At 46.6% G+C, this 21,224-nt stretch overlaps 1 protein-coding gene across 1 annotated transcript in view; it reads right to left on the bottom strand.

Annotated features, from left to right (window-relative positions):
• PCDH15 (protocadherin related 15) overlaps positions 1 to 21,224 on the bottom strand; it is a 314,817-nt gene that overhangs the window by 39,267 nt on the left and 254,326 nt on the right. Inside the window, exons 26-27 of the mRNA XM_069018835.1 lie at positions 12,920 to 13,047; positions 1,703 to 1,918 (exon numbers count right to left, since the gene is read on the bottom strand). Of these exons, the coding sequence (XP_068874936.1) occupies positions 1,703 to 1,918; positions 12,920 to 13,047 (344 nt within the window). The remainder of the gene's footprint in view (positions 1 to 1,702; positions 1,919 to 12,919; positions 13,048 to 21,224) is intronic.

The raw sequence follows: 21,224 nt of genomic DNA, 5'->3' as shown, positions 1-21,224 counted from the left end.
GGTTGGAAAGGACCTTAAAGCCCATCCCACTCCAACCTCCTGCAGGGACACCTTCCAGTGTCCCAGGCTGCTCCAAGACCCATCCAACCTGGATTTGGACACTGCCAGGGATCCAGGGGCAGCCCCAGCTGCTCTGGGCACCCTGTGCCAGGGCCTGCCCACCCTTACAGCCAGGAATTCCTTCCCAAGATCCCATCCATCCCTGCCCTCTGGCACTGGGAAGCCATTCCCCCTTGTCCTGGAACTCCAACCCTTGGAAATGGTCTCTCTGTGTTTCCTGTAGCTCCCTCAGGTCCTGCAAGGACACAGTGAGGTCACCTGGGAGCTTCTCCAGGTTGAACAATCCCAGCTCTCCCAGCCTTTCCCCTCAGTAGAGCTGCTCCATCCCTCTGCTCATCCTGGAGCCTCCTCTGGACTCATTCCAGCAGGTCCATGTGCCAGTGTTCTAAGCAGGATGGGGGCGGTCTGGAATTGTATCTCCAGCTCCTCCAAGCTTCCAGGCCCTGCTCAAAGCCACTGGGTGCACTGCTCATCACTCAGCCAGACACCCTAAAGAAACCTCTATAAATTAATGAGACATCCTTCACTTTCTAATGTTAATGTCGATTCCTTTGGGCTACATTTTAATATCCCATTAGTGCCTAAATTGCCTGAGAATGCCCCATCATTTTGGGAGGTCAAGCACGAGGGCCTCATCCTTTATGTTTATTTGGTGAACTGCTGCAGCACCCCCGCACCAAGGATCCTGGCTCTCATCCGTACCCTTTGACAGCGTTCCCATGAAGTGGATAACACACTCCATCCCTTCCACATTATGCTAATATTGAGCCAATCCATCAAGTTTAGAGGCTTTAAGGAAATTTAGCTTGGATGGTTCCTGCAGCTGGACTAAGTCAGTGTCCTCTGTACAGCACAGAACCACGAGCCTGAGGCCTAAAGATGGCGCCAGTTCTGAAATGTTGCTTTCCCAGGGACTGAAAAGTTCATTCTCAGCCCAAAATTGTTCCTTGACATAAGCAACTAAGACAACAAGGACATGACCAGCAGGGACACAGAATCCCAGAATCATTGAATGCTTTAGGTTGGAAGGACCTCAGAACTCATCCAGTGCCAGCCCTGCCATGGGCAGGGACACCTTCCACTGTCCCAGGCTGCTCCAAGCCCCAGTGTCCAGCCTGGCCTTGGGCACTGCCAGGGATCCAGGGGCAGCCCCAGCTGCTCTGGGCACCCTGTGCCAGGGCCTGCCCACCCTCCCAGGGAACAATTCCTTCCCAATATCCCATCCATCCCTGCCCTCTGGCAGTGGGAAGTCATTCCCTGTGTCCTGGCACTCCAGACCCTTGTCTGGAGTCCCAAAGTCTCTCTCCATGTTTCCTGTAGCTCCTTCAGGTGCTGGAAGGCCACGATGAGGTCACCCCAGAGCTTCTCCTCTCCAGGCTGAACAATCCCAGCTCTCCCAGCCTTTCCTCCCAGCAGAGCTGCTCCATCCCTCTGCTCATCCTGGAGCCTCCTCTGGACTCGCTCCAACACATCACAAAATCTTTTGGTTTAGGAAACCAAAAGCTTTATTCCAGTGCCTTCAAAAAAACTAAGCACAAGCACTTTATGGCTTTTCTCTAGGCCTGCCTGGAATTCAACTTCCTGCAGAGTTTGAATTTCCTCAGGAATTATTCCATAGTGATAATCCCTGGCTGATACTTACGAGCACTTCTGCTTTGCTGCTCAGCCCTTTGCCGTAATCGTCAGTGGCAATGACCTGGAACTTGAAATAGGATCTCCTCATGTTTTTGAAGAGCATGGCAGTTTTGATCAGCCCCGTGTAAGCCTCGATCACAAAGCCTTCCTTGCCATCCTTGATGGGGGGAATGATGAGCCTGTATTGCATGGCACTGTAATTCCCAGTGTCCTTATCATCGGCCTAATGGGGAAAACAAAACAAGCAAGGTAAATATGCTTGGAAGGAGTCGTTAACCTTGTCCTTTAAATAAAGGTACATCCTGGCCCAGAAAATTTCTGCCACTCTGACATTTAAAACATGAGATCCCAGAGCACAGATATGGCTGCTACTGTAAATGCTTCATTTAACTTTGCTGCTCTCAGTTTTGCTTTTCCAGCAATTTCTTCCTCCTCTGTTGGCACTAAACTGCTACAAAAGAAAGAAAGAAAGAAATTTAGAAAGTACAGAAATATAGGCTGACTTTCAAGTCTGCAACAATACCTGAGAACTGCTTAATTCTGAGAAACCTCCACGGCCAAATTCTCGTTGAAAAAGAAATATCAAAGAAAAAACCATCTCAGCAACTCGTGCACAGACTTACACAAGAATGTCCTTCATCTTAGAGATATTCTGATGGAGAACAGATATTTTTGGAGCAAACAAATAATTTTTTATTAAAATAAGGAAGGATTGAGTGGCATTCCTGCAGTGGTGCACAGGCACCTGATGTGCAGGACACAGCGCTGCCCTGGCACTGTCCTGTTGCTGAACTGGGTCAGGATGCAGAGCTGGCATCAACCAGGCTGCCTCAGGAGTTGTTATTCCACCTTCCTTGCTCCTGACAACCCCATGTACTCCCATCCTGGCCTCTCCAGCCCCATTCCTTATGCTTCTGTTCAACAGGAGCACAGGGAAGTGTATCCACAGGGAAGTGTTTCCAAGGACCCCCTACAAAGCTTTCCCATGCTCCTTCCAGGGATTAGCGAGGTGGAAACTAATTAATGCTGAGCACTCATTAGTCTTGGGCACGGCCTCAGCATCTGGGACACTTCAGGATCTATCAGCAGGTTTGTATAGAAATATTGGCAAGGCTCCTGAGGCTGTGGCTTAAGCTAATGCTGGAATAAAAACCAGCCTTTACTTTGAAAATGTGCACGTAAAATCCATAGAAAAATCCATACTGTGCCACGACTTAAGCATGAAAAGCAATAAGGGTTTTGTGTCAGCATGAAGAGTTCATAGAATCATGGAATATCCTGAGCTGGAAGGGTCCCACAAGGATCATGGATCCAGCTCCTGGCCCTGCCCAGACACCCCAACAGCCCCACCCTGGGCATCCCTGGCAGCGCTGCCCAAACGCTCCTGGAGCTCTGGCAGCCTCGGGGCCGGGACCATTCCCTGGGGAGCCTGGGCAGTGCCCAGCAGCCTCTGGGAAGCACCTTTCCCTAATTCCCAACCTGACCCAGCTCCAGCCATTCCCTGGGTGCTGTCCCTGGTCACAGCGAGCAGAGAGCAGAGCTGTTTATGATCCACCACAGCTGCTAGAAGAGAATTATCTGTGCAAGGTCCTTAAGCCTTCAATAGGGGGCCATTAATCATCATTAATTGTCTCCTCAACAGCACTGGAAAAGTTCTATATGGTGGAAATTGTCCCTTCTGTTTGTTTTTCATTTTCAGACAATTTTTCAGGGAATACCAGCACCAGATGAGCGATCCAGATACTCAAAGCTGTGTGTGCTCCATGCTACTCCAACTCCTATCAGCCCAGATTCCCAGACGGAACCATCCAGCACTTAAAGGATAATATCCAGGCTGGTTGAGCTGGAAAGAGCAAACAGGTTTCATTCAGAGCTGCCCAAAAGATGAGCTCCTGGAATGACACTGGCTGTCATTTGTCACAGACACACAACTGGTTTGATTCTCACCCTCTCTCAATATTTTGCTTTCTTCTAAATTCACAAACCTTCATCTGGCTTGGCTACCAAAAGCATAAATATAAAATGTGCTGTTTTTGTTCTCCAGCTCTGTAGTTTTTTTTCAGGCTTTTAAAATCGAGATTGCTGCCTCCTGGGTGAGCTCAAACTCCTTTATCAGTGATTTTAGGCAAGATGGGGACAGTTAAAAAGCTTTCTGAAATTTACTCTGTTCTGTCAGTCAAAAAAAGAAAGATATCAGTGAGCTTTTCCAGAGCATTCCAGCTTTCCAACTGGCACGGGGAAATACAGCCCCACAACATCCCAGAGCCAGCAGATGGGAGCTTGACAGGTGGAGAGTCAGGAAAATTGTTGGCTTTCCACGTAAATATATCGCTGAAGGAAGAAATGAATGTGCAAACATGCTATGTCATAGAACCATGGAATTTTTAAGGTTGGAAAACACCTCCAAGATCACCCAATCCAACCTTTGATCATCACCTTGCCCATTAAACCACACTGTGCAGTGCCACACATCCACTCATTCCTTAAACACTTCCAGGGCTGGCGGCTCCACCATTCCCTGGGCAGTCCCTTCCAGTGCTCAGCCACTCTTTCATGAAGAAACTTTTCCTAATATCCAGCCTGAGTGCAAGGAAATGGCTGGAGAGAAACACCAGGTTGATGTTTGGATAGTGAGAAACAAAGACAAAAATTAAAGCAGCACCTCAGCTGTGCCTGGAGGGACAGGACACAGGGAACGGCTTCCCAGTGCCAGAGGGCAGGGCTGGATGGGATATTGGGAAGGAATTGTTCCCTGGGAGGGTGGGCAGGCCCTGGCACAGGGTGCCCAGAGCAGCTGGGGCTGCCCCTGGATCCCTGGCAGTGTCCAAGGCCAGGCTGGACATTGGGGCTTGGAGCAGCCTGGCACAGTGGGAGGTGTCCCTGCCCATGGCAGGGGTGGCACTGGGTGGGCTTTGAGGTCCCTTCCAACCCAAACCATCCTGGGATTCCAGGGTAAGTTCAGCTCACACAACACAACTCAGGATAAAGCCATGACCAACCCAGAAAAGTCCCACCTGGCCAAACCCTCTGGTTTATCCACACTCAGCTCTGCATGTTGGTAATGGAGCTGGGGAGGAAAGAAAAGCAGAATTCCTGTAAGGCACACAGCACATGAGCGACCCAGCAGCAGCCACAGGAACAGTGTCTGATCCGGCTCCTCTGGGGTCATCCCTGAGCGAGCCAACCTTCCCAGGGAGTGCCCAGTGAAGTCCAAAGGCTCCTGAATGTGCACTGGAGAGGAGCATGACGCCCTTCCAATAAAAAGCCAATTTCTTATTTAAAATGGATTTATGAGGTTGGTTCAGCTGGGTCACAAGCCCATCATATTTTTAATAGTAGCAAATTCTCTCTCAACAAAAGCTACGGCTTTTAATGGTCGCTGCTTTCAATGACACCAGAAATCAATTTTGCCTTCAGCATTTCATGCCTGGAGATGTGTGTGACTAAAAACAAACAAAATTTGGATCCAAATTAAGGTATTGATGCTGCAGGCATGAGCATTAAATGAAGCCAGCCCTTCTGCACAAAACTCAGGGCACTGGAGCTCAGCACTAATGAGATGTTTAAGTCTTCCAGCTGAGTTTAAGGCATTAAACTCCAGTGAAAGAGGCCTTTTGACATTTGAAGCTCACAGCTTGTAAAGTCCTGCAGAGTTCAGGTGCCCTGAGCTGGTGGACAGGCTCTGAGTTAATTGTCACCAGTTCTGAGAGCTCAGAGCCATCCCAGAGCCATCGGCAGCCTCAGCACCATCACAGCTCAGGCTCCCAGACATCCACCCAGAGATGAGCAAACAGGTGCCAAACAGCCTGGAAAAATGATCAGATTCCAGCTTCAAATATCTAAACTTTGTTGTTTGCATTCCCCCCTTTCTCTGCTCTTTGGATCAAACCTAAGGACACTCGGCTTGGCAGGACCAGGAGAGAGAGCTTATAAGCTGCTCCCAGGAACGCCCCAAACTTCTCCAGTACAGAGGAAGGATGTTTGCTATTCCTGTAATTTGTCCTGAAGGTAAATATTTTTGACACTTCATTAGGAAGAGATCTATGACACCTCAGGAGCTGCATTATGACTGTCAAAGAAGAGAAAGAGCTGCACTTAATCTTAATATTCCAGCAGCATGGCTGCCTTTTGTTCTGTGCAAGAAATACAGATGTCTCCCAAATCCTGCTGTGATTGAGGGCTGTTAAATATGGATGATCACAGGAATTACCAGGCCAAATTCCAGACTCCTGTGATTGAGTTTAGGTGTGCCCTCACAAAGGGAGTTGGGTCAGCATCGCTACCGCCCTCCCACAGAGGAGGAGGAGGAGGCACAAATACTGGGGTGCTCCCTAATCCCAGCACAAAAGCACTGAGGATATTTTTACTCAGAGGGTGGGCAGGCCCTGGCACAGGGTGCTCAGAGCAGCTGGGGCTGCCCCTGGATCCCTGGCAGTGCCCAAGTGCCCAGCCTTGGACATTGGGGCTTGGAGCAGCCTGGGACAGTGGAAGGTGTCCCTGCCCATGGCAGGGGCGGCACTGGATGGGTTTTGAGGTCCCTTCCAGCCCAAACCATTCTGTTCTCTCAGTGATCAACCAATTTTTTTTCCTCTTCTTTGTAAGAAGGCCGAAAAATGATGCCTTCAAAGCAAAAATTAATTCATCTCTGGCTCCATGTGTCTGCACAAACACAGCTCTGTGGCAGGACACCCAGGGAGGCTGGCAAACCCCAGCCTGTGTGACAGCAGCATCCTGACACTGTCACCAAAAATCACCAGTGGCATGTTTGGGATGAGCATAAAAATCATCAGTGACTGCAATTCCCGAAGCTGTTGCATAACCATTGATGATCCCAGTTTTTAGCATTATCAGCCCGAGCCTAATCCAGATTTGCTGCTGAGCATGAAATGCAATTGTTAATTTGAGATGTTTTCCACCTCCCTCGCAGGGTCACCCTTAACCACGAGCTCGAGGCTGCTAATGGGGCATGGAAAATGGCAGGATTGGGACTGGGCTGCTGGGGGATTTTTTCCCCTCTTCCTAGCAGATGGCAGCTTCAGCGTTCCCAATTACTGCTGGCACATCAAGCAGCTTTTAGAACCTGACCGTTTTTGCCGTAGGAATTTCCAGATTGTTGCAGGTTTCCAGTTCTGCCGGCACAGCCGCCCCTGTGCTGTTTCAGGGCAGGTTTCACTGGGTGTTCTACAGCCACCTAAGCCTGGAAATTTGGTGTAACCATTGCAATTTTCCTTAATTTCCTGCATTTCTTCACTTCCATGCTCTTTTACACCCTCAGCTGGCTGAGGCCCTTTGGAACTCCTGCCCCTCACCTTGGTTTGCCACTGGCTGCCTCAGGAATTTGTAGCCTTGAATTTGCAGCCTTGAATTCATATTCATATACATATTGATATTTTATTGGTAATATGTATAATGTATAATGTGTATGTAACATATATTTAAATTATATTTATGTATATTTTATATATTATAGTTTATATATCTAGTTCTATTCATATTTATACTCATATTCATATTTATATTTAATTTAGATATAATAATGTATAATATATTAATATATGCTTATATCATACTTATTTTTATATATTCATTTATACTCATATTCATATTTTATTTATATTCATATATAATATAGAATATATTAATATATACCTAAATTATGCTTATATTTATATATTATACTTATGCTTCATATATTCATTTATACTCATATTTATATTCATATTTGATATTTAGATATAAAAATATAGATTAATATATATTTACATTATGCTTATATTTATATACTTATGCTTTTATATAGTCATTTATACTCCTATTTATATTATTTTATATTTATAAATAATAATATAGAATATATTAATATATACTTATGCTTACATTTATATATAATATTTATATTTTGTATATTAATTTATACTCATATTCATATTTATCTATATTTTTATATAATAATAAATAATAATATATATTTATAGATTACACTTCTATTTTCTATATTCATGTCTATTAATATTTCTGTTCCTATTGCTTTGAATTTACATATCACTACATCCCTGATACTGATCGCTGCCCAGCACACTCCCAGTACCCCCAGTGCCAGGAATCTTCTGAGGAACACAGGTAGAATAAGGGGAATGGGAATTGTTCTTTTTGTCCTCCAGTGGTGTCCAAAACCTCCCAGGTGCCAAAGGAAACAGGGATTCATTTTGATGGGCTGTCTCATAGGAAAAGGTGTTGAATAAAAGGGGTTCCCAAAGTTGGATTTTGAAACAGATAATTGGAAAAACGGATTTATTGCCATTTTTCTTCTGCCAATGGCAGTTAGTGCTTGACAGAATAAGTTTGTGTGTGTGTGTGTGTGTGTGTGTGTGTGTGTGTGAATGGGAGTAAAGGCCACACACATGGATTTCCTCCATGGGATGGGAATGATCCAGGAGCACTCCCCACTCCCAGCCCCTTCACTCAGGAAGGCACATGCAGCATCAACAGTCTTGAAAATGCTCAAAAACACCAAAGGAATTGAAATAATCTTCAGTTACACTGGAAAAAATCCCAAAGGGTAGGGAATTCTCTGATTGCTGCCAGAAGAAAATAATAGGAAAGCAAGAGATTTTCGAGTAAGAAGTTCAGGAAGCCAACATAAAACCAGGGAATATTTTGAAGGAGATTACCTCTGTGCTTGGCATTCCTGTAATATTTGCCACAACAGGACACACAGCTTCTTTGGGGGCCAGATGTTCCAGCAGCTGGAGGCTGGGCTGTTGTCACTGAAATGAGCTTTTCAGAGCAGATTCTTCCTCCCACCAAGCATCTTTTTCTCCCTACTCTGGGATCCATAAATCACATTTTAAGGAAGAAAAGGTCGTGACTGGCAAAGCAGCTGAGTTTCGTGCACAAGTTGCGCAACAGCCGAAGGAGGGGTGAGCAAAATGTTGCCCTGAAAGCTGTCCCGGGTGCTCAAGGTGGAATCTGTGTAATTCCAGAACCTGCCACTCTAAAGATTCCCTGGTCATCCCAAGGAAAAGGAAATATCAAAAGAAATCCACAGGTTATAGGCATGGATAGAAAAAAAATGGAGATTTAACATGGGTAACGCACCTGGGCAAAAAAGCAATCCCGATATTCTCTCCCTATCCATACCCTGGAATTTTATTTCTTTTATCCATTGTTTTAGCTTGTTATAGGATCTCTAAGATGCCTTTGAGGTGCAGAAAAGAGGAATTCCTGCTCCCCTGTGTGTCCTCAGGGTCAGAACCTGAAGCCTAAAATGGCTTTGGTTTATTTTTGCCCTCTTCTGTTGAGATATTTCCAAGGGCAAGAAAGGATATTAGATATTCAATAAAGGATATTCCATGGGAATAAAGGATAAAGTTCCATTAAAAAGCTGATCAGAAAGGGACAAAAAGCACAGGAAAGGGCTGGAATGAAAATGTTGTAAGAATCAAGGCATTTCCATCAAATACAGCCAATTCCAGAGCCTTAGACTCACTGGCAGTATTTAGGCAAGATTCCTTCCCTGCAAGTATTTTCAGGATGAAAATAAAACTGAGCAGCAATTCAGAGAATTCTCTTTCTTCACTAGAATTAGGACCTCTGATATTTCCTCATTTAAATCCATAATAATTCAATAATTTAATAAATAAAGGAAGAAACCTAGAGGTTAATACTGTTCATATTTAAGAAGCAAGAGCTAATAACACTCTGTTATAGGGAGAAGCCAATTCCTGCTGGTAATTTCCCTAAAGATTCTGTTGTTTGTGGGTTTGTTTCCTGGAGCAAATTGAAAATATTGTTTGGGGCTTGAGGAAGCCTGGTTAGAATTCTGAGGGGGAACAACCATGAAAATACCAGTGAAAAGTAAAATAAGTCTGATACGATGAAATGCGAAGCAAAGCTCAGGGCACAGAATTTGTAAATTAGAGGCTGTGAGTGTTACATCTGGTTTTAATTAATAAATTCCTAATGAAAAGCACAAAAAGGTCTTTAATTAAGGAAATGGGCTCTCAAATACATTGGAAATTCTGGGGGAAAAAAAAAAGGGAATTTCAGAGAAGGGGACTTCAAGCAGCAAGGAGCAAATCCTTGGCTAAAAATGGCCATTTTATTCAAAAATCAGTTTTGGTTTTTTTCTTGGAACATCAGTACCTCTGCAGCTTTCAGAGGCCACTGCTCTTAATCCAATCAGATCCAAAGAGAATAACTCATATCGTTTACCACTCCCCAAATTAATTGGGATTAAAAATGGCTTCTGGAGAATGCCACAAGTCATTCTGCTGAGCTTAAGCTTCCTTTTTATCTACTTAAAGGAATCTTACTACAAATCTAGAGCGAGGCAGCTCATGACCCTCTTCTGAAAGGCTTTTTACTCAAATTAGTGTATTTAAGAGGATGCTGCTGGCAGCAAACCCAATGACCTTAGAGGGTTGGGAGAAGCTCCATAGGATTGGCCTTGGCACACATCAACTCTATGGATGAAGAGAGAAGTTTTTATCCAATATTTTACTGGTCTGTTTGTCTCTAAATCAATTTGTGTGGGATATTACAGACTCAGGATCAGTTTTCTTCTCTCCTTATTTTTTTTAATTTAAATTTTTTTGGGGTGTTTGATTATTTTTATTATTTGTGAAATTTTATTCAGGCCAGAGTAGAAGCAGCTGAAGCCAAGCATCTGAATGTTCAGCAGTGTATTGGTGCTGAATTGATCCAAAACTGATTTACATCGACTACTCTATTAATAATTAAAGACTACAGTCCTTAATTATCCCCGTAAGTTATTATGGGCTGTTAAAGAAGAACTAATTGTGGAGGTTTTGGGGTGTTTTTGAAAGTTGTAGTTTTGCATTGGGTCATTTGAAAGGCTGGGAGAGTTGGGGTTGTGCAGCCTGGACAAGAGAAGCCCTGGGAAGACTTTAGAGCCCCTTCCATAGCCTAAAGGGGTTCCAGGAGAGCTGGAGAGGGACTGGGGACAAGGCATGGAGGGACAGGACACAGGGAATGGCTTCCCAGTGCCAGGGGGCAGGGATGGATGGGATATTGGGAAGGAATTGTTCCCTGGGAGGGTGGGCAGGCCCTGGCACAGGGTGCCCAGAGCAGCTGGGGCTGCCCCTGGATCCCTGGCAGTGTCCAAGGCCAGGCTGGACATTGGGGCTTGGAGCAGCCTGGGACAGTGGAAGGTGTCCCTGCCCATGGCAGGGGTGGCACTGGATGGGCTTTGAGGTCCCTCCCAACCCAAACCATCCTGTGATTCTCTGATTCCAATATCCCACGTTTGAGCCTCATCAAGGCTGTTGTCAGTGACAGGAATAATGAGAAGATTGCTGAGAAAATCACTTTCTTCTCAAAATTACTCAGATGACGTGAAAGAAAGTGAGCAACTGTTAATGAATCCAGAAGATGAAAGCAAATGCATTAAAAACTCCTCCTAAGAAGCCGAATTCCCCCCTGGAATCCAAACCTGAATAATTTCTACAGTGCAAGCTCTGCGTGTACTTTATTAATGTTCTCCTAAATTTCAACTTGGAAAGCTGTTCATTTCATTCTAGTCCTCAAGAACAGACATTCATTTGATTAATTATTCTTAAACCAGGCTGGAATGGGGATTGTGTTTAACTAACAGAGCAATTACTTTTGCTTTCTAAAGGCCAGGAAGAAAGTAACGAGCACTGACTGCTGCGAATGCTCAGTGCTACAACAATAAATTCCAGCCCGATCCTCTGCAGCAAGAGCACTTCTTAATTATTTCCAATTTTACTTTCACTAAACACACAATTATGTTTAATGCCATCCACTAATACCAACTCCTGGCTTAGGCCTTGTTCCATTTCGTGCCAGCAGGATCAGGGAGGATTGGAAGAGAAGTAGCTTAAAGACATAAAGTTGCCATTTCTTTTGGTCCTCCTTTGTGGTCTGCTCACCTGTTTTGAGTCAAACATTTCCAAAGGGCAAAAGCAGATTCCTTTCTTCACCCCCAAATTTCCCTTAGCTCTTTTCCACCCATTTCTTATCCCCCTGACTGACACACACAAATTCCTGTGCCTCAAAAATCCTCTTGGAAAACCAGGGAGGATTTTCACAGCCTGTTCACGTTTCATGTGACGACTCCAAACATCATTTGACATTTGTGCCTCGTGTTTCTTTTGCTTTCAGACACAAACCCCTCCTTTCCCTAAACAACTTGGCCTTTCAGAATTTTATATCTACTCCAGTTCCTTTTTCCTGCTATCTGCTCTCTGCAGTTCCCTGGAAGGAGGATGGAGCTAGGTGGGGCTTGGTCAAGGGACAGGAGGACAGGAAATGGCCTCGAGTTGTTCCAGAGCAGGTTTGGATTGGATAATGGGAAGAATTTCTTCACGGAAAGGGTGGTTAAGCACTGACCAGGGCAGTGGTGGAGTCACCGCCCCTGGAAGCATCCCAAAATGCATGGAAGTGGCACTTGGGGACAGTATTGGTGGTGACCATGGTGGTGCTGGTGCATGGTTGGCTTTGATGACCTTAAAGGTCCTTTTCAAATGTAACAATTCTGTGATTCTTCAGCAGCTCTGAAGTTCATGGATTTGACACAATTCTTGGATTCACCACCATTTTTGGATTCCTAATTTTGATGAAGTAGAAGCTTCCCAATTTCCCACTGCTCTGCCATTTCTGGGCTTATTTTGGGAAGGACTGCCATGAAAGCAACTAAAAAAAAAACCAAGTAGGGACAACTTTAATAAGCTCTGAACTACTACTTTTTCATTCCTGGTGCTCTAAACACATCATTTATTTGTTTTCTTGAAAACAAAGAGCTTTTACTCTTGGCTATTAATGTTTGATGCTAATTGTAGTCTGTATATTATATTTCCATTAATTTTCTCTCTCTTTTTTTAACAAAACCCTATGGATGGTTAATTGTATTCCCACTTTCCTCCCAATGCAGACCTGAAATTGCTGTTGTTTCCCTTTTAAAGCCTAAGTAAGCTGCTGCCAAAACCAGAAAAATCTTGTATGTTGAACATACAAGAAATGTTTCAGTATTAACAGATCTCAAATGAGAGCCACAAACCGGCATGAGAAGCAAGCACCTAAAATTGAGTAGAAATGAAACCTGGGTTTTAACTCAAAATCATCCTTGTGTCAACATCAACCAGCTTTAGAAGACACAAATTTCAAAGGCTCCTGGAAAAAAATCAGTGAGTACAAATTTTCCCTCTGCAAGTGGAGCTTATCTTAAGAACTTCAGCCTTACCTTCACTTTAAGCACAGAAGAAAACATTCTGGCATCTTCAGACACCCCTCCAATGTACATTTTTTTGGTAAACACGGGCACGTGGTCATTTTCATCCTTCACCTCAATAAAGACCTTGGCTGTATTACCTAAAAAGAAGGAAGGAAAAAGGGAAAAGAGAATATTTTGTAATAATTTGCAACATCTACTGGCATTCACGCATTTACAGCCCAAGGAGATAATGTACAATTAGAGTAGGGATAATAATGTAAAAAAGTAAGTCCATTAGACATCATAAAATGCTAAAATTGGATAATCCCAGAGTCACTGAGGCTGGAAAAGACCTCCAAGATTATGAAGTCCAACCTTGTGCCCAATGCCCACCTTGTCCCCAGCCCAGAGCACTGAGTGCCACCTCCAGCCCTTCCTTGGACACCTCCAGGCATGGGCACTCCAAAGCTCCCTGGGCAGCCCCTGCCAAGGCCTGAGCACCCTTTCCATGCAGAAATTCCTGCTGCTGTCCAAGCTGAGCCTCCCCTGGCCCAGCCTGAGGCCGTTTCCCCTTGTCCTGTCCCTGTTCCCTGGGAGCAGAGCCCGACCCCCCCGGCTGCCCCCTCCTGTCAGGGATTTGTGCAGAGCCACAAGGTCCCCCCTGAGCCTCCTTTGCTCCAGGCTCAGCCCCTTTCCCAGCTCCCTCAGCCGCTCCTGGGGCTTCCCTAAACAAGAAATAGAGGTCGATATAACACCTTGATTCCACAGCTTTTGGTCCCATTAAATACCCATAGGTGTCACCAAGAGGTAATGAGGAGGTGTCACAAAGAGCTCATTAACAGCAGCTCTGCACCTTGCTTGATCTATTTTAATTATTCCTACTGCCATGCAAATTCTTAACAGCTGATTCAGTCCTGGTGTCTGTAAACTCATAAATGGTCACACAAAGCCCTGGCTCAGCAGCCTCAACACTTAATTAATTTCCTGTGTTAATTGAAAACATCCCTAAGCCTGCCCTCCTCCCAAACCTGGCCTGGCCCAGGGGAACTCCACAAGTTTTGCTTCTCCTGAGAGGTTCAACACAAAACACCAGAGGTTCAACATGAACCCCCACTACTAATTTGGTTTTATTAAACAGTTCCTGCTCCAGCCCATTGAGCAATAAACATCTCCATCCTTCTGCAAGGGAAAAAACATCCAGCAAAAACCATGGAGCTGGTGCCAAACAGATTCTACTGCGCAGTAATCTCCACCAACATCTGCTTCCCTCTTTCAGAATCGTATCATCCAGAAAGATTGCTGGAAATGATGATATCCAGTTCATTAAAACCACATTTGCAAGTGATAAATTGCCTCCTTTCTGAGCTGGTTTTCCCAGCTCCTTTCAGTGCCAGGATAATTTCAGTGTTGCACAGGTGCCACTGACCTGAGTTACTTGTACAATGCAGGCTCTTTATAAAAGGTTCAGGAGCTGTATCTTTAGGGGAGGAAAAAATTAAACCCCAGACTATTTCTGACATGGCCAAAGTCATATTCTGCCTATCTGATGGTCCAACTGATGGGAAACGAATGATGGCTTTATAAATGGAACTGACATCTGAAAAAACCCCAAATATTAAAATGCTGTCCCTGAGCCTGCAGAGTGTCCTGGGGGTCCTGGGGGACACCGAGCTGTCCCTGAGCCAGCAGAGTGTCCTGGGGGTCCTGGGGGACACCGAGCTGTCCCTGAGCCAGCAGAGTGTCCTGGGGCCAAGGAGGCCAATGGGATCCTGGGGGCAGCAGGACAGAAGAGCATTCCCAGCAGGGCAGGGAGGGATCCTGCCCCTCTGGGCAGCCCTGGAGGCACCTCTGCAGTGCTGTGTCCAGCCCTGGCTCCTCAGCACAGCAGGCCCAGGGAGCTCCTGGAGCGGGGCCGGCGGAGGCTGCGCAGCTGAGGAAGGGCCTGGAGCATCTCCGTGCCCAGGACAGGCTGAGGGAGCCGGGGCTGCTCAGCCTCGAGAGGAGCCCCAGCTGAGAGGGGCCCTCAGGCCTGGGTGTCCCTGGCTGCAGGGAGGGCTCCGAGCAGGGCCCAGGCTCTGCTCCGGGGCCCAGCAATGGCACCAGAGCACCGGGCAGGGCCTGAGCCCAGCAATTGCCCTGCCCAGGAGGCAGAACTGCTGCCCTGGGCAGTGCCCAGCCCTGAGCAGATTGGCCACAGAGGCTCTGGGCTCTCCTCCCTGGGGCTGTTGCAGAGCTGTGTGCACACAGTGCTGTGCCTGTGCTCCGGGATGGCCCTGCTGGAGCAGGGAGGTGCCACCAGGTGCCCTCTGTGGTTCCTGCAGCCTGAGCCATGCTGTGGGGTTCTTCAGTATGGAGAGAAGGGGGATAACAGAAAAGAAAGAAATTACATGAATTGTCAAATCTCTGTCATCTTAAACCAGATCCTTGATGTTTCTGGCTGCAATACCAAGCTATGGTAGGAAAATGAGATTCCCAGGCAGACTTTCCCACTGCAGCTCCATCCTTTAGGGAAGAAGGTGGCATTAAAAGCAGGATTATGTGTGGAAGTGACCTTACCCTGCTGAGCCTACAAGCAGTCCTGTCACTGGCTGCCACTGGTTTGGTGCTGGAGGGAAGATCCTGATTTTATCTGTGCAAGTGGGATCAGGTGCTGGCTCACCTGCACTGGTTCTCTCTAATTCAAATTAAACATCATTTGCATAATGCTCACTGTTGTCATGTCAGGCCAGTTTGGGTGAGGTGGCTGAGCCTTGTGCAAAGTTTGCCTTGCAATTTGCTCAGCTCCCCATTTGTTTAATTTGCTGGCAGTTCTCTGAGCTGCCAAAACGCTGATTTGTTTAGCAAAGGGTGAACGCTTGGAGAATGGAGAACTGGAAGTTATTACATTAGGGACAAAGCAAATGAAACATCCTGCATAGCCACAGGCCAACATTAGCACCGTCACCATTGAACATCTACCTGCACTTCAGCTTCCTGCCTGATTTTGGACACAGTCCTTCGTTCTGGCAGATGGAGTGGAATGTGGCATCTGTGAGCTCCTCCCTGTCCCAGCCTTTGGATCCAATTCCTACAGCTGGCTGCAGGAAAGGGCTCCCCGCCTGCTGCAGAGGTTTCCTTACCCTCACATCGCAGTTCTCACTAAAACCCCTCAGCAGCAGCTGTGCCATGTGCGAAGGTCCTGCTGGATCCTCTCCCATGGGGATTTTCCCAGTGCTTCTGCTTGATTCAGGAATATCCCCTGCACATGGGCTCTGGTGCTCCCAAATCCACCACTCCTGCACCTCCAGCACCCAGCCTGATGGAAAAGGCCACCAATGAAGCACAGTCTTAGAGAGTCTGGTTTAGACTCTGCCATTAGACTCCTTTGCCCTTCATATTCCAAATTTTTAACCACTTTTCTAAACACTCCTTGGGTGTGGCTTGAACCCTCTTTGTCAGGACATTGATCATCACAGGCTGTCAGTATTCACACTCCCAGAGGGGAAATTTATACCCCCGTGGATGTAAAACCTTCCATCTTTGGTTTTCTAGGTCTGGAATCCAGCTCCAGTTACTTCTTTTCTTCATGGATTCCAGGAGTTGAAAACAGGATTTACTTGCCTGTGGTACTTTTTGTGAGACCTCACAGAACCCAAATATAATTCTTATTACTGTGACTGAGCTACCTAAAGAGCTGGCCAGGTGAAAGAACAAAAAGCATCTTTCCCTGGACAAAGCAGCACAAGGCTGCCGGGGGGCCAAGACCAGCAAATAAAATAGATTTCAGTGCTACCTCGGTCTCCTGTGAGATCCCTTTTTCCTCCTCTCTTCCTGCCCCCCAGAGACGAGCTGCAGTGCACAGAAAATACAGCAGTGCAGCTGCTTCTAAGTCATCCTCAGCTTCTAAGAACCAGCTAAATAATCACTGCCAAGACTTTTGGATCTTTCATCTTGTGTGGTTTGCTTGAGGGGAGTGAAAACACCCTGAAAGCTGCTCTAAAGCAAAGCTGAGGAACCGCTGAAACACCTGAAACGAGCAGACCACGAATAAGTAACACAGAAGACAAATGCAAGAGAAACTCCTGGGTCACTAGTGAGTACTAACACTTCATTCCCAGAAGTTTTTCCCAAACATCCTTGTTGAAAGCTCTTTGCCAGTCTCCCAATCTAAAAATGTGCCAGCTCCGTGTGAGCCTGTAGTTCCTTGCCAGGCTGCAGAAAGGAAGCTGAACAGAAGCAATGGATTTTGGACACTGGGACAGCACCAGTGCTTTGAGTGCTCCCAGGTGAGTTTTACTCAGTGCTCTCACCAGCAGCGCTGCTCCAGCCTTCTGCAACATTCCAACCCAGCCGTGGATCCAGCTGCTTTTCATGCATGGGTAATTCTGACATAAACCCCTGCATCTCCAAAAGCAATTCTGGTGGAGGCAACAGCAGATTTCAAAGAACCTTTCCAAAGTTCATTTGAATCCAGCTGGGAGGGAGAACTGTAATTTGCTTTCCTCCTGCCTTACAAGTGAGCGGAGCAGGCTCTGTGCTTTGGCAGGTGAGCCGAGCTGAGCTGCAGCTGGGCTCCATCTCACATTCCTGGGTTTGGCAGAACCAAGTAGGAATCAACACTGAATATTTTTCAGTGGCATTTCGATCTAAACGAGCCCGTAAGGCCTCAAGAAGCTCATCATGTGCTGTCACTGCTCGGAGAGTACAGAAAAAAGCAGACAGCAATGTGTTTGGACCAGCACCGATCCGAGGTTTGACTTAAATCCATATAAAACCTCTTTTTCGAACAAATAATGACCAGAGTGGGAGCTCAGGTTTTATGTAGCCTCTCTGAAATGCACTGTTTTACTGCCCAAAGAAATTGAAGCCTGTCCCAAGCTCCCCCAGAGCTGTGAGGCAGCGGGATGAGCTCTCCAGGCTCTGCTTGCATTGAGTCCATCTGTCACAACTCCTGGATCTGGGAACTGCTGGAGCAGCCAACTTGTACAGCACCACCAGCAGCAACTTTTGCAACGAAAAACATAAGGCTGCTTTACTGTTACATGGACCCTGCAGGGACACAGAATGCATGCTCATGTTTAACAGAGTAGAAGCATCATTCCCATTTACCATGGAGCAGCTGCAGAATGTTAGTTGTAAAACTCCCATTTCCACCTTATTCCCAAAGGGTTTTTTGGGTTTAGGAAACCAAAAGCTGAAGGAGACAGAACTGTTGCCTTACCCCCAACCACCAAAGCATAGCCCTGCTCGCAGCTGGGAGTACAGCAGAGCCAGGGCAGTGGCTCTGTACCAGCCCTGGGGGTGCCAAAGGGGACAAACAGTTCTACCTGACATGGAAATAATCAACAGAAGGTGATTATGTTTTCAAATCCTCTGACAGCAAGATAAAAACCACGTCTAACAAGGTTCTGTCATGAAATCATCCAGGTTGGAAAAGACTTCCAAGATCAGGGAGTACGACCTGTGACCAATCACCACCTTGTCACCCAGGCAATTAATTCCTCTTAAATGCAGGAAAAGCTCTGTCATTATCTTTACATCTCTAGGAAAGTAAAACCATGGAGTCATGGAATGGTTTGAGTTGGAAGGACCTTAAAGCTCATCCCATCCCCTGCCATAGGCTTGGACACCTTCCACTGTCCCAGGCTGCTCCAAGCCCCAATGTCCAGCCTGGCCTTGGACACCTCCAGTGATCCAGGGACAGCCACAGCTGCTCTGGGAATGCCCACCAGTGCTTTGGTTCTACACCTGGGACCAGGTTAAATTTGGTGGTAAAAGACTCTCTTTGTCCCTCCTTGTCCATCCTGCTCCACTGCTCTGTCCCTGTGCTAAGGCAGCACTTTCTCTTTGCTGCTCCCTCTGCTTCCACACAAATCCTTCTACTTCCTCCTACCCTTTCCTTCTTGCCTCAAGGAGCATCAAGTCCAAGTCCTGGCCCTGCACAGGACAGCCTCAAGAATCCCACCCTGTGCCTGAGAGCGTTGTCCAAACTCTGTTAATATGGAAGCTCCTTCAGGGCTCAGCATCCCCAGAATCCTCAAGGAGAACTCCAAGCTTTTTAACTCATCCTCATCGCCAAACCCAACTCTCCTTCCATTCAGATGAAGTAAAACCACACAGCAATTTCAAAGCATAAAGTTTCAGTTAAAGTAACTCCTTTAATGAGTTTGACTCCGCTGAAAGCAAGAATGTGACTTTGCATGATTTAGCATCATCTATTAAACCCCCAGTTTAAGTCACCAATTTGATGCTCTCATACTCCAAAGGACATCTCAATTTACTTTCTCTCCTCACACAGTTTTTCAGTTATTGCCATGCTATCAGCTGGCACCATCACTGAAGACAAGCTCAGTTACACTCAATGCACTTTCACTTTTCCCCAGCACAGATGCAAACTCCAGCTCCTACTTCTCTGTAATTAATTTCCTGTAATACCATCACTGCAAACAATTTGGTACCAAGCTTCTGAGCTTTGCGAAATTCAGCCCTGTGTGGTGGCTGAGCAGTTTGTCAGTGCTCTGTAATTTACAGAATCCCAGGATCCCTGAGGCTGGAAAAGCCCTCCCAGCCCACGGAGTCCACCCTGTGCCCGATGCCCAGCTTGTCCCCAGCCCAGAGCACTGAGTGCCACCTCCAGCCCTTCCTTGGACACCTCCAGGCATGGGCACTCCAAAGCTCCCTGGGCAGCCCCTGCCAAGGCCTCAGCACCCTTTCCATGCAGAAATTCCTGCTGCTGTCCAAGCTGAGCCTCCCCTGGCCCAGCCTGAGGCCGTTTCCCCTTGTCCTGTCCCTGTTCCCTGGGAGCAGAGCCCGACCCCCCCGGCTGCCCCCTCCTGTCAGGGACTTGTGCAGAGCCACAAGGTCCCCCCTGAGCCTCCTTTGCTCCAGGCTCAGCCCCTTTCCCAGCTCCCTCAGCCGCTCCTGGGGCTCCAGCCCCTTCCCCAGCTCCGTTCCCTGCCCTGGACACACTCAATGTGTATCTCAAAATGAGTGTCCCAGAAACCCCTGTAGCTCCAGAGTAGGTCACCGACAAATTGCAGAACAAATTCCACCAATTCAGGAGTATCCAAGATCAGAACTGGCAGCAGGTCATTGCCACCAGGTGTCCCAGCTCCATATTAATTCAGTGTCACACCATCCTGGGGCTGTGCATTCTGAGTCACCCAGCTCCAAAGTGGTTCATCAGCTCAACTTCAGCAAAGCCCACAGTGATGTGTTCATTGTGTCCCATCTCCTCCCACTGCAGCTCATCAATTCAGTGCCCTGAAACTCAGAAGTAGTGTTTAACCTGATTAAAACTCCTCAAAAATGAACAAAGTGCTGAGAAAATGGAAAGGAATTAATTGTATAAATGCAGGAATCAAACCCAAAGGTCAAGGGATCTCCATTACAAAATCATAAGTGATTCAGCTGGCCAGATACTTCTGAAGTATTTTAAATATATACATTTATCAAATTCATTAGCCGTCCGTGCAGCACAGTATACATTCCAAGGAATATATATGTTGTGTACTCCCGGAGAGCCAAACACACCCAGCTTGTCTTCCTGTAAGCTGGCCTGAAGTCAAACTCCAGTCATTATCCAGCATTCCTGAATAAAATAACTCAGCCATAGCTTTTTTGGAACTGCTGTTCAGCTGGGAGAGCTGCTCAGTGCAGAGTGTGAGTCAGAAGAGGGAATGAAGGGCAGGACCTGCTGATTCCCTCGTGTCTTCAGCTATCTCAGAGAAAGGTTTGGAGAAGGCTTTGTGCTGTATGGAAGCCTAATCTGCTCCCTGGGCATTCCTTGGCTGGATTTTTATGGATATAACCTTATTACCGCAGGCCTGGGCCCTAGGGTATATGACCGTGTCCCGCAGCCATAGGGAGGAGGAGGAGGAGAAGATCCAGCAGGCAGGAGTTGTGCAGCAAGATTGATTTATTTCATTATTTTACAAACTCTTTTATAGACTTTTTTCTTCATAGCCTAATTGGACAAAGGGCCAGCCACCCCTTGGGGGTGACTGGCTAAAATCCTAAACATCCATTGTCAAAATATTTTTCTACTATACCATAAACAAGACTTTTCAAGGCTGCAGGTGGCTTGGTGGTTTACATTCCCTGCTACCTCTTCTGTGAGAGAGAAAAGTCTCTCACGGACTTAGAAAATAGCAAGAAAATCCTCGCTAGCAGCATTTTTGTATCTACATAACCTGACCTGGATTTCTCCCAGGCACAGGGAAAAGCAGGCAGCTTTGTCTTTCTGTCCCCTGCCAGGTACATCCTCAATGGTGGCTAAACCAGCACAGGACCTCACCCTGCTCCTAACAAAGCCAAGCTCCTGACCACTGCTTAACCCCGATGTGTCACACCCCAC

The sequence above is a fragment of the Aphelocoma coerulescens genome, chromosome 6 (assembly GCF_041296385.1).
Source record: "Aphelocoma coerulescens isolate FSJ_1873_10779 chromosome 6, UR_Acoe_1.0, whole genome shotgun sequence".
Taxonomy (NCBI): Eukaryota; Metazoa; Chordata; class Aves; order Passeriformes; family Corvidae; genus Aphelocoma; species Aphelocoma coerulescens.
Note: the sequence above shows the minus strand (reverse complement) of the source record. Positions and strands in the feature narration are given on the sequence as shown.